Raw genomic sequence first — 13799 nt, 5'->3', positions numbered from 1 at the left:
ATCATTGGCTCGGGTGTTTCCAGTTACATTGGTAAGAGGTATGTTTAACAGGATGAGCAGCGTGGTTTCTTACTTTCTGGTTGTGCTGCAAAACTGTCGTCTGGAGTTTTGTTTCCCACGGGCGATCTTGTCCGCCTGCTAGCTCGATGGGCAGCCATTTCCTCCAGATTTCTCATTACTGTAATGGAACCCTTCGGAGGCTGGACCAAGTTGTTAATTTCTGCATTCCTGCAGCCAAACAGTCAAAAATCAACAAGGCAGCTGTAAGACTCTGTATCCAAGGCTGTTACAAGTCTTAAGTAGTGGCAACATTAGCCATTTATATGCAATAGTAAAGTCTAGTTCAGATGACAAGATTGGAAAAATTATCTACTTCAAGTTGCTTTCATCTTAAGGAGCATCAAAAATGGACTTCACTGGTCCTTTAGGTAGCTGCTCCTGAGGCTTGTTTTTTCAAATAAAAAGGAAGCTTAATTCTCTGAATCAGTGCGCCTTTGACAAAGCAAGTAATTGTTGCTGATTCCTATTTGCTGTGGAGAAGGTGGAGGCGAGCTGCCTTCGAATTGCCGCAGCAGGTAGTGTACATATTGTTAGGAAGGGAGTCCCAGGATTTTGACCCAGCAACAGTATAGCTCCAAGTCAAGATGGCGCATAGCTTAGAGGGGAACTTGCAAGCGATGATGTTCTGCTGCCCTTTTCCTTCTCAATGATAGAGGTCCTGGGTTTGGACAGTGCTGTCGAAGGAGGGTTAGTGAATTGTTGCAGAGTATATGGTACACACTGCTGTCACTTGAGTGCCAGTGGTGGAGGGAGTGAACATCTAAAAAAAGGTGGTGGATGGCGTGCCAAATCCAACAAGCAGGCAATGGGAGTTGTAGTGCTTCTGGTGTCTTGTTGCAGCTGCACTTCTCCAGGTAAGTGAAGAATATTACACATTTACTTACGAATGTTTGCGCTGATCAAGAGGAAAGACGTTGATGCATGGGAGGAACATTTGTCCATTTCAAGCACACAGAGTGTTGACATCAACGCAAAGCCAAAGAGGCCACATAACTGGCTTAAGTCAAGCATTATTTATATTGCGCCTTGTGAATCACTTAGCAATGTCCCTGTAATGCTTCAAGTACACATGCTCGCTTTGCAGTACTATTGTTATGCAGGTAAATACAGCAGCCAATTTGCGCATAGCAAGCTCCCATGAACAGCTAATAGATGAACTTTTGTTGATGATATCAGCTGAGAAGTGACTGTTAACCTTAGATGGGGTTGACCCTGATCTTTTCCCAATAGTCCCTTGGTATTAAACATTTCAAAAAAAGGAGCAGAATAGCCACGTACCTGTCAGGTGGAACAACACCACTGTGACTGACTGAACGTTTAACCTAAAAAGTGTAAAGAACAAATTTAAAACCAAAATAGTCAATTTTTCAAGTTTGGAAAGCGTACACACAACACTATGCTGCTTGTTCTTGCAATGTTTCTATATTATATAAATGGTCAAATTCAGATAGAATTCTAATGATATTGCAATTTCTTCTAAACATTATGCAGCTCACTGTGCCAGTATGCAAAAAGGCAATTTAGCATCAGTTATATTTAACTAGAATGAAGTTCTTGTAACTTGACATAATTCAAAACAGAAGAGTGACAGCAAATGCACAATAGATTTGTAACAGCCAGTTACAGTCCTGAGGTTTCTGATTGTGCGTTAGAAAAAGCTAACCTGGCCTCCTGCCATTAGGTCCAGAAAGGAAACTGTTCAAGAATCTTGTAACAAATCTATCATGCTGATACATTAGTGTTACTCTATAGTTGCCTGTGGCCAGGTTCTACGTTGTCAGTCTGGATACCTGCTCAAAAGAAGAGAGTGAGGGACAAATGATACCTGTCACAAGACATACCGGCATCACAAGCCCCTGTCTCAACCAGGAATCCTGCTACAGGGATGAAGAGATAACCACTTACCCTGCGAAGAGGTGTGGAGGTGACATGTGCAACTGGGGACTCTGGAGGTGAAAGCAGCTCTGGGGATATCTTCACACTTGCTATTTTCATACAGTCCTCAAGGGTATTTATAAAGGTATTGCACGTGGCTTTAAGCAAAGACGAAGCCTCATTCATTTTCTGAAAGAGAGAGAGGCACAAAAAGCTTTACAGCTTTCCTTTTCATGATACACAGGGTACTGCAGGCAGCCCGTATTCTCAGAGATCCCTGGACTAATCACAGAGAGGGAGAGCTCATTAGAACTCAGCAAACCATTCCTGAAACTGTTAACTTGCGTTCTAGAACAATCCTACATGCCATGTACTTTGCCTCTGACCTGCTTTAAATTAGTGCTTCCAACATCAGAGTTTCAAGCAACTATTCAACTACAGGTGGCTTCAAAGCAGTGGCTGATCTGGCTCTTGCCCAAACTCCTTACATACCTGCACTGTCTAGTCCAGGTCTTTGACTATTTATTGGAAGCAGCAACTGGGGACCCATTATGTTTATCCTTCTCTCCTGGAGGTCAACACAATGACCCCAGGATCCCTTCCAGCTGAGATCTGCACAGTCTTTAGCAGTAGATGTTGTGAGGGCTGAGGGAAGCAGGGATTAAAATTAGGGACTTGACTGGCTGCCTGGTTTAGCAGCACACTAGGCAATACACTTTCCCAGCAATCAATTGCCTGCCACACTGTATTAATCGAAACCATCAAGAAACACAAGTCATCTAGTCGTAACTGACTTCAAAATTAATGTGAGCAAGACTGATTTTAAGCAATTGTAGACAGTTTTTTTAAAAAAGCAATGTTTCCAGTTAATGCAATTGAGAGTTGCTGGAAGTAATGTGTGGGACACCTAGTGGCAATCAGAGGAACTTCCCAAGCACTTGCTGTTTTATCCACAAGAACAGGTTCAGACTTGTACAACTATAACATACTATATGACAGCAGAAAATGAATCTGCAGCATTTCAGGTTGTTTGGAGATAACAAAATAGAACTCAGAAGCAGGGCTTGAAGTTGAATCAGGTCTTCTAGCACACAACTTCTGACAAGAGGGTTGATTGCACCAAGTTGCGCCTGTTTAAAACATTAATTTCGAAACATGAATGACGACATTTCTTTTTGTCTTAGTGCAAGAATACAAGGTGTCACAATGGGAGGAAATTGGCTGGGAAGATACTGGAAAATAGTCAATCCAGTCATTAATTCAGTACATTTTATTCAAATGACCCCCCTCTCTTTGTTTATGTTATGAGTTATTTATTGAAATCAAAACACTTAGGGATACTCTGCTTCAATAAGCCAAATTCTGGTTTCCCCCAAATGTCCCAGAGCAGATTCCTTGAAACTAAATCTGGGCTGTGGGGGGGGAAGTGGAGAATGTGTTTTCCCCACTGGTCTGGACAGGGACCCACACTTAGGGGTGATGCAAGGAAGTCCTGTAGGAATGAAGCTACATAATCAAATTCCGCAGCTTGAACATTTATCTCTACAACTTAAAAGTAGCATAATCTGGACAGGACGTGACCCTTTGTAACCTTAGCTTGTAACTGCATGGATCTGTATCTCTTTAAAACCAGTATACAACTAACAGGGTGTGTCTTGATCTGTGAGAATTCTATTGCTTAGGAATATTATAGATTAAGAGCTAAAGCCAGATGGCAGGGGCCCAACTCAAAATCCATTATGTTCCCTAATATGTGGGCGGTTGGCTCAAATAGTTTACTAGGAGGATCACTGGCCTGAGTTAACTGTCTCTCTCTCCCCCTCCCTCCCCCCCCACCCCACATGCCTCCTCACCTTCTACACAGTTTATTCAGCTTTCCAGCATCCATGTTTGGAGCAATTATGTGGTCACAGTACAAGAAGGGAGTTGAAACCAAGTTTGTGATAGTGGAGAAAAGGAAGATCTAAAAGGAAACTGCATCGAGCTGGAACCTGAGCTGATTCCTGAAGTTGAAGAAATTGTAGAAATCTACAAGATGAATCTAGACTGAATTTTGTGAGTTCTGTTGCCCCTAACTGGAATAAAAAAGTACAGGTGTTAACCTGTGTTAAAGACTGATTAATTAGGCCGACACTTAATAAATCCTTCCACTTTGCTACAATTTGAAATCTTGCCCAAACTCCTTACATTATTTATGTGAGTGGTGCAGTAATATTCCAGAACTCTTTATCCAGAGGCTTGGATTAATAATTCAGAAAGCATGTTCAATTGGTTGCTTGTGAACCTGAATTCACTTTAAGACAAAGAGAAAAAAACAAAAATGGAAGGGAGTGGACATTAGTCAAGATGATGGTGAAACTGGCAAGTTGTTATAAAATTTGGAAAAGGTTCATAAATGTTATTTCAGAGAAAGGAAACCTATTCTCAGCAGAGAAGGAAAACCCAGTAAAACTTAGAAATAAAATGGTACTAGTCTGAACTGGAGTTCCATTCTTTCATGTGTGTCACTTCCAGCTTTTATGGATTTTTCTTCAGTGGGTTTCAATCCTGCACTTAAGATGGTTTACTGAGCAACTTACTTGTATCAACCACCACAAAAATTAATAAAATGAGGGGAATGAGGTTGGCAGCTTTAGATGTGTGGATTCTGATCCCTGCCCAGCAACCTGGACCCAGCTTTCATGACCTTCTGCAGTTTAATAACCCCCAATAAACAAATATTCTCATCTGTCTTAAAAGGGAATAGAAAGTGGAGTTCAAGCCTGAAACCAGCCATGATAGTGTTGAATAGAGAAGCAGGTTTGATGGGCCTCATGGTCTATTCCTATTTCTTGTGTTCTTTGGATCTTTGTGCTCCTAACATGGGTATTGAATCCAGAACCGAGAGGCAATTGTAATATCAACTGAGCCACAACGGACACACAAATAAGACCATAAGATATAGGAGCAGAGGTAGCCCATCAAGTCAACTCCACCTTTCAATAAGATCATGGCTGATCAAATGACCCTCAACTCCACTTTCTTGCCTTTTCCCCCCCATAACCCTTGATTCCCTTACTGATAAAAAAAAGTCTGCATATCTCAGCCATGAATATATTTAATGACACAGCCTTGAGGGTCCTCTCTAGTAAAGAATTCTACAGGATCACTACCCTCAGAAAAATATCCTGCTCACGTCTGTCTTAAATGGGCAACTGCTTACTCAACTTAAGCCCTCTGGTCTTCAGCTGTCCCACAAGGGAGAGCATGATGAGTCTTGAGTTGTGAACCTGGTCAAACTTTTTCCCCGTCAAGCCCCCTAATAATCTTGTATATTTCAATAAGCTTGCTTTTCATTCTTCTAAATTCCAGATTACAGGCCTAATCTACTTAACCTCTCCTCAGAAAACAGTTCCTCCATATCTGGTATCAGTCTGGTGAACCTTCGCTGGTCTGTGCCCGACATCATCTTTCCTTCGATGTGGGGTCCAGTACGGTTCACAGTATTCCAACTATGGTCTGACAAGTACCTAGTATAATTTCAGCAAGACCTCCCTAATTTTTCCACACATTTCCTTTGAAATAGAGGTCAACTTTCCATTTGCCTTCCATCTTCCTCACAACTTGGATGCTAGATTTTTGCTTTGTTCATGACGACTCCTAAATCCCTCTGTGCTGCAGCTTTCTGCAGTCTTTTCCCCATTTACATAATATTCAACTCTTCTTACCTTCCTGAAAAAGTGCATAACCTCAGACCTTCCTACATTATATTGTACTGGCTAAGGCTTTTGCCCACTCACCTTATATCCCTCTGCAGACTCCTCAGGTCATCCTCACTACTTTTTCTCTCAACTATTCTGTAATCCGCAAACTTGCATCCATTCACTTCTGTCATCCAAGGCATTAGTATATATTCTTAAAATATGCCTCCCTAATTTTAGTCTCCCACGCAAGATATCCACCCTTTCCTGGAACTCACAATCTTTAATTCTGAGCTGTGAAGCCTGTAATTTGGAATTGCAGAGGAAGTACATTTTCTTAAAATCAACAAGATGCTGTATAGAGTCATTACTCCCACGGCAACATTCCACTGTACTGATAGCATTGTCAGCGTGGGTTCACTCAGACAGCTCAACTGGAAAATTGGTATTTACATTGTAACCGAAGCAGTTGTACTTTGCTGTATATTTCCTGGTTCCCAGAATGATTCAGCAGTGCAACATTCATTTATTCATCAGCAAAAACAGTGTCTGGTCTATATTCCACAATTATATCTGGTCTGAATACAAAATAAAATCTACTGTAAAGAGTGTTTAAATAGGATATAAATATTTAAATGTTGAATTTGTATATAGAGCCTGCATTTTTAGTCGCACCTTTACGACAGTAACATGCCCTCCAGGCCTAGTGCAGAAGCAATTATCACACAAAATTTGACATTGAACCACACAATGAGATCTTAGGTTAGATGACCAAAAACTTGAACAACAGGGGTAGGTTTTAAGGAGTGTCTTAAAAGGAAAAAAGGCTTCAGCAAGGAACTCCAGAGTTTCTTGCCCAAGCAGACCACGGATGGTGGAGTGATTAAAATTGGAGCTATTCGAGAGGCTGAAATTTGAAGAGCGCAGCCATCTTGGAGGGACTTGGCCTGGAGAAAATTCTAGAGAAATTTGAAAACAAGGATGAGAACTTTTGAAAAATGCTGTTGCCAGGCCAGATTGGGAGCTAATAGAGCAGACACTTGTTAGGTGAGTGGGATTCATTCTTGACAGTAGGCAAATAAGTGAGTTGGGGGGTCTTGTGGCTAACACTTAAAACATACTATAAATTAACAGATAAACTATTGGACTATACTGACTGTTCAACTAACTCACACGTTATAAAGCCAGAAACTCCGTACAATCGTGAAATATGCAGCTCTGGTAAAACTGGAACAACTACGTTTTCAATTCAGAGAAATGTCAAAACAATCCCTCACAACAAATGCTTTATGTATTTAAAAAAACATCCCCCTCCACAACTTGTCTCCTGAAGGAGCCATCTCTTACCCATGGTCACAATTCCACAGAAACCCCTGCTCACTTGGCCATTGTTCATTTTGATTGTGCACAGTGAATGTTGGAAGACAGCCCACCTACAGATAGTGTTGAGGGAGGCCATATGTATATGAAAACATCATTTGGGGTTGGATTTTAAAAATAAAGATATATGGACTTTGACCTGTTCTGCGAAGCCAATTTTTAAAAATCAGTTCAGGTAATAATTTGGAACAGTAACTCAATTATATAATTTCCAAGGAGGTATAGGATGACGATCAAGTGCTTAGTATGACACATTGGTGTTGATGGACTAAATGCTCATACAGTCAAAATTTACAGCCATTTATTTAACTTCAGTTCATAAGAGAACATTTATTTCCCGAACAAACAAAACTGAGTTTTAGTTCAGGCAAACCAGTCACCCTAGTCAAAATGTGGTTGGTATTTTGAGCTTCCGAGCCAGGGACATTTGTACAGAAGTCTTCAAGTTATTAGAACGGAAACGTTTTGGCCATCAGAACCGAGAAAGGCTTATGCCAGCAAACTCAAATGAATCTCAACAGTGCAAGGAAAATAAACTGACAAGAGTCAGTTGAGTAAAAGTTTAAAGAGTTGTGGCAGGAGTGATACTCAATTCCTGATAAATATCTAAAAGAAAAGTCATAGAGATGTACAGCATGGAAACAGACCCTTTGGTCCAACCTGTCCATGCCAACCAGATATCCCATCCCAATCTAGTCCCACCTGCCAGCACCTGGCCCATATCCCTCTAAAGTCTTCCTATTCATATACCCATCCAGATGATTTTAAAATGTTGCAATCATACCAGCTCCCACCACTTCTTCCACAGGCGCACCACCCTCTGTATGAAAAAGTTGCCCTTGGCTCTCTTTTATATCTTTCCCTCTCACCCTAAACCTATGCCCTCTAGTTCTGGACTCCCTGACCCCAGGGAAAAGACCTTGTCTATTTACCCTATCCATGCCCCTCATAGAAACATAGAACAATACAGCACAGAACAGGCCCTTCGGCCCACGATGTTGTGCCGAACTTCTAACCTAGATTAAGCACCCATCCATGTACCTATCCAAATGCCGCTTAAAGGTCGCCAATGATTCTGACTCTACCACTCCCACGGGCAGCGCATTCCATGCCCCCACTACTCTCTGGGTAAAGAACCCACCCCTGACATCTCCCCTATACCTTCCACCCTTCACCTTAAATTTATGTCCCCTTGTAACACTCTGTTGTACCCGGGGAAAAAGTTTCTGACTGTCTATCTATTCCTCTGATCATCTTATAAACCTCTATCAAGTCACCCCTCATCCTTCGCCGTTCCAACGAGAAAAGGCCGAGAACTCTCAACCTATCCTCGTACGACCTACTCTCCATTCCAGGCAACATCCTGGTAAATCTTCTCTGCACCCTCTCCAAAGCTTCCACATCTTTCCTAAAGTGAGGCGACCAGAACTGCACACAGTACTCCAACTGTGGCCTAACCAAAGTCCTGTACAGCTGCAACATCACTTCACGACTCTTGAATTCAATCCCTCTGCTAATGAACGATAATACTCCATAGGCCTTCTTACAAACTGTATCCACCTGAGTGGCAACCTTCAAAGATCTATGTACATAGACCCCAAGATCCCTCTGTTCCTCCACCTGACTAAGAACCCTACCATTAACCCTGTATTCCGCATTCTTGTTTGTTCTTCCAAAATGGACAACCTCACACTTGGCAGGGTTGAACTCCATCTGCCACTCCTCAGCCCAGCGCTGCATCATATCTAAGTCCCTCTGCAGCCGACAACAGCCCTCCTCACTGTCCACAACTCCACCTATCTTCGTATCATCTGCAAATTTACTGACCCACCCTTCGACTCCCTCATCTAAGTCATTAATAAACCTCGAAAAGGTCACCCCTCAGCCTCTGACGCTCCAGGGAAAACAGCCCCAGCCTATTCAACTTCTCCCTATAGCTCAAATCCTCCAAACCTGGCAACATCCTTGTAAATCTTTTCTGAGCTCTTTCAAGTTTCACAACATCCTTCGGATAGGAAGGAGACCAGAATTACACACAATATTCCAAAAGTTACCTAACCCAATGTCCTGTACAGCCACATGACCTCCCAACTCCTGTACTCAATACTTTGATCAAGAAAGGAAAGCATAACAAACACCTTCTTCACTATTCTATCTACTTGCGACTCCACTTTTAAGGAGCTATGAACAAGGTCTCTTTGTTCAGCAACACTTCCTCAGACCTTACCATTAAGTGTATAAGTCCTGCTAAAATTTGCTTTCCCAAAATGCTGCACCTCACATTTATCCGAATTAAACTCCATCTGCCACTTCTCAGCCCATTGGCCCCTCTGGTCAAGATCCTATTGCAATCTGAGGTAACTCTCTTTGCTGTCCACTACACCTCCAATTTTGGTGTCATCTGCAAACTTACTAACTACACCTCCCATTCTCACATCCAAATCATTTATATAAATGACGAAAAGTAGGGGGCCCAGCACTGATCCTTGTGGCACTCCACTGGTCACAGGCCTCCAGTCTGAAAAACAACCCTCCACCACCAGCCTCTGTCTTCTACCTTTGAGCCAGTTCTGTATCCAAATGGCTAGTTCTCCCGGTATTCCATGAGATCTAACCTTGCTAACCAGTCTCCCATGAGGAACCTTGTTGAATGTCTTACTGAAGTCCATATAGATCACGTCTACCACTCTGCCCTCATCAATGCTCTTTGTTACTTCTTCAAAAATCTCAATCAAGTTTGTGAGACATGATTTCCCATGCACAACGCCATGTTGACTATCCCGAATCAGTCCTTGCCTTTCCAAATACATGTACATCCTGTCCCTCAGGATTCCTTCCAACAACTTCCACCGACATCAGGCTCACTGGTCTATAGTTCCCTGGCTTGTCCTTACCACCCTTCTTAAACAGTGGCACCACATTAGCCAACCTCCAGTCTTCTGGCACCTCACCTGTGACTATCGATGATACAAATATCTCAGCAAGAGGCCCAGCAATCACATCCTTAGCTTCCCACAGAGTTCGAGGGTACACCTGATCAGGTCCTGGGGATTTATCCACTTTTATGGGTTTCAAGACATCCAGCACTTCCTCCTCTGTAATATGGACATTTTTCAAGATGTCACCATCTATTTCCCTACATTCTATATCTGCCATTCCTTCTCTGTAGTGAATACTGGTGCAAAATACTCATTTGGTATCTCCACAATCACCTGCGGCTCCACACAAAGGCTGACTTGCTGATCTCTGAGGGGCTGAAAATGTGTTGCTGGAAAAGTGCAGCATTCAAGGAGCAGGAGAATCGACGTTTCGGGCATGAGCTGAGCTCTTCTTCAGGAATGCGCTTTTCCAGCAACACATTTTCAGCTCTGATCTCCAGCATCTGCAGTCCTCACTTTCTCCTAGTTGATCGGAGGGACTCTGTTCTCTCCCTAGTTACCCTTTTGTCCTTAATGTATTTGTAAAAACCCTTTGAATTCTCCTTCACTCTAATTGCCAAAGTTATCTCATGTTCCCTTTTTGCCTTCCTGATTTTCCTCTTAACTATACTCCTCCTGTCTTTATACTCTAAGGATTCACTTTCTCTACTGTCTATACCTGACATTTGCTTCCTTCTTTTTAACCAAACCCTCAATTTCTTTAGTCATCCAGCATTCCCTATACCTACCAGCCTTCCCTTTCACCCTGACAGGAATATACTGTCTCTGGACTCTTGTTATCTCATTTCTGAAGGCTTCCCATTTTCCATCCGTCCCTTTACCTGCGAACATTTGCCCACAATCAATTTTTGGAAGTTCTTGCCTAATACCATCAAAATTGGCCTTTCTCCAATTTAGAACTTCAACTTTTAGATCTGGTCTATCCTTTTCCATCACTATTTTAAAACTAATAGAATCATGGTCACTGGCCCCAAACTGCTCCCCCACTGACACCTCAGTCACCTGCCCTGCCTTATTTCCCAAGAGGAGGTCAAGTTTTGCACCTTCTCTAGTAGGTACATCCACATACTGAATCAGAAAATTTTCTTGTACATGTTTAACAAATTCCTCTCCATCTAAACCCTGAACACCATGGCAGTCCCAGACTATGTTTGGAAAGTTAAAATCCCTTACCATAAATCAAATTATTCTTACCATATTATTCTTACAGATAACCAAGATCTCCCTACAATGTGTTGGGAAACTAGTTAAAACTTTGTTTAGCTATTTGTGTCAAGATCTTTCTAACTGTCTTACACACAGACCTGTTTTGTTTTGGGGACGGGGTGAAATAAACTTATGTTCTGCTAAAGAACATCTGTAACCTCACATGAAAAGGTTTCAGTGACTAACCACCACATTGACCAACTGTAAACATTGCATATGTTACCTATCAAGTCAGGTTACATTCTGGGATCCAACTTGTTCAGTATTATCATCAGCTGAAATCATATCATCCAGATCTCCATTCCGCTATTATGACATTTCACCCATCATTGAAGAAGTCAAAAGGTTTTCTCTCTGACTAGGCAGCATTTTCAAGTGTGAACCATTCTACATGAAGCCACCCTTGTGACTAGCACAGCAGCAGACCTTCAGGTAGCAATTGAGAGAATGAACAAAATGATTGGAGTGAAAATGAATGTATAAAAAGGCAGGCATTATGAAGACCAAACAAAATAATGGCAAGAAAATAGAAGTCAAGAGAAATGGTCAACAGTTGAAACGGATTTCACATTTTAACTTCCTGCGAAGACTCATGGGAGAAGATGTTTATTGTCATCAAGAAATCGAAGCTAGAATAGCAATGCTAAAGGATGCATTCTTCCAAACAGGAAGATAGGAGCAGGATTAGGCCATTTGGCCCCTTATGCATGCTCCATTATTCCCATTCCTATTTCATGAGATATGGACATCACTGGCAAGCCCCTTGAACTGGGTGGCTTGCTGGGCTATTTCAGAGGGTGATTCAGAGTCAGTCACATTTCTGCGGGTCTAAAGCCAAACAGTGAGGAAGGCAGATTTCCTCCCTTAAAAAGGACATTGGTGAACTGGATAGGTTTTTACAACAACTGACAATAGTTTTACAGTCACCATTACCCAGACTAACTTTACTAATTTAAATTCCAATGTGGCCAGACAATTAGGCAAAAACAATGACTGCACATGCTGGAAACCAGATTCTGGATTAGTGGTGCTGGAAAAGCACAGCAGTTCAGGCAGCATCCGAGGAGCAGTAAAATCGACGTTCCAGGCCAAACCCTTCATCAGGAATACAGGCCTGGCTCTCTAGATTACTTGGAGAAAGTGAGGACTGCAGATGCTGGAGATCAGAGCTGAAAATGTGTTGCTGGAAAAGCGCAGGTCAGGCAGCATCCAAGGAACAGGAGAATAGACGTTCCTAAAGAAGGGCTTATGCCCGAAACGTCAATTCTCCTGTTCTCTAGATTACTCGTCCAGTTACATTACCATAATGCCACCATCTCGTCCATATCCAAGATATCTTTAATACTGGAAGTCTAATAATTTCATTCTTCCAGTCAATAAACCTTCACAGCCCTCTGGAGTAGGGAATTCCAAAGATCCACCACCTTCTGACTGAAGAAATTCCTTCTCAACCCAGTTCTAAGTAGCCTATCCCTTAGTCTGAGGCTGGGTCGCCTGGTTTTAGCCAGGGACTACTCAGGATAAGAATAAATAGAGAATAAGATTTTAAAAATTCAAAATTACCATGCCTGTGACGTGGGGTGTGTTATACTGGGCCGAACTGGGGATTCCAAGGAAAGCAGGTATTCCAAGACAAAGCTCTGACAAAGTGAAACAAAGCTCTGGCGAAATATGGAATGGGATACTTGGAAGAAAGTAATGAAGATCTTCTCAGGCTGATGAGTTGGGGGTGGGGTGGGGGTGGGGGTGGGGGGGTGGGAAATGTTGGGGAGAGGCAGCGGATCTTTTTAAAACATCAAACCAAAAACTTACTATATAATCAGGCAATGGCTTCACAGAATGTACATTGAGCGGAATTTGTGGAAGTTTATACAGAACACCAGCAAACTGTGACAATGTAAACTTCAGAAGTTTTATCACTATTCATGGATTGAAAGAATCAGCAATAACCCTTTCTGAAATAAACTATTTCCTGAGATAAGAGGACAAGGATAAACTGTTATGAAGGAATTAAAAACAAACTATGCCAATTAGCCATCTCTGGGAAAAAGGAGGTGTCGAAGCAGCACAAACTGTTTTAACATCAGCTTGATAACTAACTGCCTTGTGACAAATGGGGAAATAAGATTTGCCTGCAGAAGAATTTGAGTCGTCAATGGCAGGACAGGCTGTGTTTGAAACAAACCAAGAAAACAGAACGTAATGAGGAACAGAAAAGCTACTCCTGATAAGAAAGGAAGCTACAGACTTGGTGACTTGAGAAGTGTCATAAATAATGTCATGCCAAGAGCTTAAAAAGACAAAAAACCCTGTAAGAATTCAGCATCGGGATTCTTCAATAGTAGAACTCTGGAGAACAACACTGCATAAGGATTAAACCCTGGACATCCAGAGATGAATGCTGTTGGTTGGAATTGTAGCTAAAGTCCACAATTAATTGAGTGATAACCAAGTTCAGTTGAGAGGCTGAAATTGCTTACTTGAGGGGACTTCTTTCTTAAGAAGTAGCCAAATGAAAAGGTAGCTTATGGTAACTTATGATGCTCAAATCAGCTGTAAGCACACTGCCCTGGCCACATACCCATTAGAAAGGAAAGAAGCATGTATGGAATGAATTGCCAGAGGAAATGGTGGAGGCCAGTACAATTACAACAGGTAC

General features: G+C 42.0%; 1 protein-coding gene across 3 annotated transcripts in view; it reads right to left on the bottom strand.

The window, feature by feature from the left end:
• LOC140471256 (pleckstrin homology domain-containing family A member 3-like) overlaps positions 1-13799 on the bottom strand; it is a 31899-nt gene that overhangs the window by 9083 nt on the left and 9017 nt on the right. For all 3 annotated transcript variants that reach the window (XM_072567218.1, XM_072567220.1, XM_072567219.1), the window contains 3 exons: positions 1966-2124; positions 1339-1382; positions 74-228 (listed from right to left, as the gene is read on the bottom strand). In XM_072567218.1, coding sequence (XP_072423319.1) covers positions 74-228; positions 1339-1382; positions 1966-2124 — 358 coding nt within the window. The remainder of the gene's footprint in view (positions 1-73; positions 229-1338; positions 1383-1965; positions 2125-13799) is intronic.

This window comes from Chiloscyllium punctatum, chromosome X (genome assembly GCF_047496795.1).
Source record: "Chiloscyllium punctatum isolate Juve2018m chromosome X, sChiPun1.3, whole genome shotgun sequence".
NCBI classification, from domain to species: Eukaryota; Metazoa; Chordata; class Chondrichthyes; order Orectolobiformes; family Hemiscylliidae; genus Chiloscyllium; species Chiloscyllium punctatum.
This window is presented reverse-complemented; position numbering and strand designations above follow the sequence as displayed.